The following is a 3,159-nucleotide window of genomic DNA, read 5'->3' as shown; positions in this document are numbered from 1 at the left end:
ACTTCCAAAAATGGTATACTACCGTAAAATTAATGTCCAATACATGTAATGTCCAATACAGTTTTTCACTGTATATAGTAGGGGAATTTACCGTTAACCATTTAACAGGATTTTACTGTAGCATTTTTACAGTCTTTTACCGTTAAATTCACGGTCATTTTTTACAGTGCAGGCGCACACATAGTCACGCATGGGAATACCAGCGTCCACCAGAGCCAGAGTAGCAGCATTCACACAAGCACTGTAGTTCCCACCGTCTGCCTGCAGAATCTACAGCACAGGACGAGAGACAAGGATAACGTGATGTGATCTGTACACTGTATTTTGAGTAGCTCTGGAAAGAGAGCATCTGTTAAGAAATGTCTTTACAAGTTCTATTTGATTTGTCAATCGCATTCATCTTTTAAACTAAAAAATTTATCAAAAGAACTAATTTGGAAGATAAACTCTGGGATATACATAAACCACTTTGCATTTTTGTGGGCAGTGCTACTGTAGTTAATGGGAGGTGAAGTAAGGTATTATAAATCAATAAAGACTCTATGGATAAATTGTGGAGACCACAGTGGGCCAGTTCTTGTAGGAAAAAACTTTCCTGTATTTTCCTGTAAGTTTTGTGTGTCCTTAGAGATATTTTTGTTTTTGATCATTTTGGTAACATTTTTTAGTACATTTTGTTAATGCAAACAGCATAAATTTGGTCAGATGTGTATTTTTTTTGGGTGAAATTCTACTATTTAACCCTCATTTTCTTTAAGAATCTATTTTACACTAAAAGTACAAAAAAAAAGTTACACTCAGGACATTAAGGAAAAGTGCACAATAAATGATGATGCATCAAAATTAATGTTGTTGCTAATCACTGACATATCCAAGACTGTAATAACTCCCAAAAATCCTGCTTAGCATTGACAAATAATTGATGTATTGTGTTTTTCATAAAAAAAAACAAAAGTGGCATTATGTAAACAAACTGGCATTTAAAGGGTTAAAATTCTTAAAATGAATGAATTTTTGGTAGTTATGATTAGGACTGATGTTGGTAAAAAAAAAATATTAATATATAATATCCAGTTACTAAAGTTTAGTAAAGTTGGACACACACAATTAGCACTTCTAGATTAGACAGACGGATGATGGATGGATGGATGGATGGATGGATAGATACCTTAACGTAGATGTCGATTTGTGATCGTGGGTAGAGCTCGGTGAGCACCGCAGCTTCAAAGGTCTGTTTGAGATGAAGGCTCATCTCGCTGGACTTGCGGTCTCCGTGTGGACGTCTCTTCCTCTCAGCCGTGCTGAACTGACAGTTAATGACTGCACGATCATGCAGCGATTTACTGCGAGAGCCTCGCGTCTACAGGGAGGTGGGAAGCTTTGTTATGATACAATAAACACAGAGGATAGTATGGATAAATGACACAAAACAGAAGGTTTTTTAAAGGTGTCTGGAGCAGAATTTGTTTTTGAGTAACTGTTGACACACTGTCCTACACAATAGAAGTAATCAAACCAACAAAAGAGCAATCATTTGTAAGTGCTGTGACAAGTCCTGATTAGTCTAACGCAGTACAAGTTATTATTATTTTAATAATAATTAAAAAGAGATAGAATAGAAATAGAATACAGAGTGCTGATGTTAGAGGGTACATTTTTTAATAAATAAAAAGAAAACAGGTAGGCTAGATAGAATAGAAATATAATAGAGTCTTGGTGTTAGAGGATCAATTTTCTAATAAATAAAAATAAAATGGGTAAATAGAAATATAATAGAGAGTGCTGGTGTTAGAGGGTCAAGTTTTTTAATAAATAAAAAGAAAACAGGAAGATAGAATAGAAATAAAATAGAGAGTGATGTGTTAGAAGGTCAAATTTATTTTTTATAAATAAATAAAAAGAAAACAGGTAGGCTAGATAGAATAGAAATATAATAGAGTCTTGGTGTTAGAGGGTAAATTTTCTAATAAATAAAAAGAAAATGGGTAGATAGAATAGAAATATAATAGAGAGTGCTGGTGTTAGAGGGTTAAGTTTCTTTAATAAATAAAAAGATAACAGGAAGATAGAATAGAAATAAAATAGAGAGTGATGTGTTAGAAGGTCAAGTTTATTTTTTATAAATAAATAAAAAGAAAGCAGGTAGATAGAATAGCAATAGAATAGAGAGTGCTGGTGTTAGAAGGTCAATTTTTTATATAAATAAAAAGAAAACAAGTAGATAGAATAGACGTAGAATAGAGAGTGCTGGTGTAGACAGTCAAAGTGTAGATGGAAGAGATTTGAATATAATTCACCAAAAATCAAACAGTAATCAAATAGTAAATAGCAACCACTGCAAATACCACATTATAAGAGTATTATGACATACTCATTATGAGTTTACAAAACACATTAAACCAAAACAAATATGGGAACATATGATTAATAAAAAAAACATCTGTATTTAAAAATATAATATTGTATGCAATAATTAAAACTTAGACTGAAAAATGTTAGGCTCATTTTGAGAACAGAATATTGTACGTGCTTTCTGCACATGTAATTTTTTTCATATCTGGTAAGCGTGGTAAGATACGTGTTTGTTAAGTTACTTCGTTATAACAACTGTACAACTGTGTTGAAAATAAATGCTGTTCTATAGTTCTATAGTACACACGAACTTCAGCTGATATGTTCGTATCGATCAGTGATGCGCTCACCTCGTGCGGTCCGTACACCACAGCCAGCGCTTTAGTGCTGCCCTGCTCCAGTCCGCTTGCGCTTTCCGCAGCTCGGACGCTATCCCTGCTCTGACAGCAACTCGTTCTAGAAACCAGAAACACGCGTGGACTTCTCAGATCTTCTTGCGTTGTTGATTTTCGTCTCCGAATGTAAACAGCTCCGCCTGCTGGGCTCCGCTAATCTACGGGACTACAAGAGCACATGGTGAGAGAACAAGGTAAAAACACTGCAAAAAATGATTTTCTCACTTAGATTTTTTGTCTTGTTTCCAGCCAAAATATCAAAAAATTCGGAAATCAAGAATCTAGACAAGTAAAAATTATTGTCTTGTTTTCAGAAAAAAAAACGAGTCAAAATTAAGTGAGTTTTTGCTTAGAACAAGCAAAATAATCTGCCAATGGGGTAAGCAAAATAATCTTATTTCAAACAGAAAAC

General features: G+C 33.9%; 1 protein-coding gene across 1 annotated transcript in view; it reads right to left on the bottom strand.

Annotated features, from left to right (window-relative positions):
* The window catches only part of LOC107708582 (exosome complex component RRP41-like), a 21,678-nt gene that overhangs the window by 1,729 nt on the left and 16,790 nt on the right, over positions 1-3,159 (bottom strand). Inside the window, exons 4-6 of the mRNA XM_016512845.1 lie at positions 2,703-2,808; positions 1,169-1,360; positions 166-270 (exon numbers count right to left, since the gene is read on the bottom strand). Coding sequence (XP_016368331.1) covers positions 166-270; positions 1,169-1,360; positions 2,703-2,808 — 403 coding nt within the window. The remainder of the gene's footprint in view (positions 1-165; positions 271-1,168; positions 1,361-2,702; positions 2,809-3,159) is intronic.

This window comes from Sinocyclocheilus rhinocerous, unplaced genomic scaffold (assembly GCF_001515625.1).
Source record: "Sinocyclocheilus rhinocerous isolate Xijiao unplaced genomic scaffold, SAMN03320098_v1.1 scaffold25, whole genome shotgun sequence".
Lineage (NCBI taxonomy): Eukaryota > Metazoa > Chordata > Actinopteri > Cypriniformes > Cyprinidae > Sinocyclocheilus > Sinocyclocheilus rhinocerous.
This window is presented reverse-complemented; position numbering and strand designations above follow the sequence as displayed.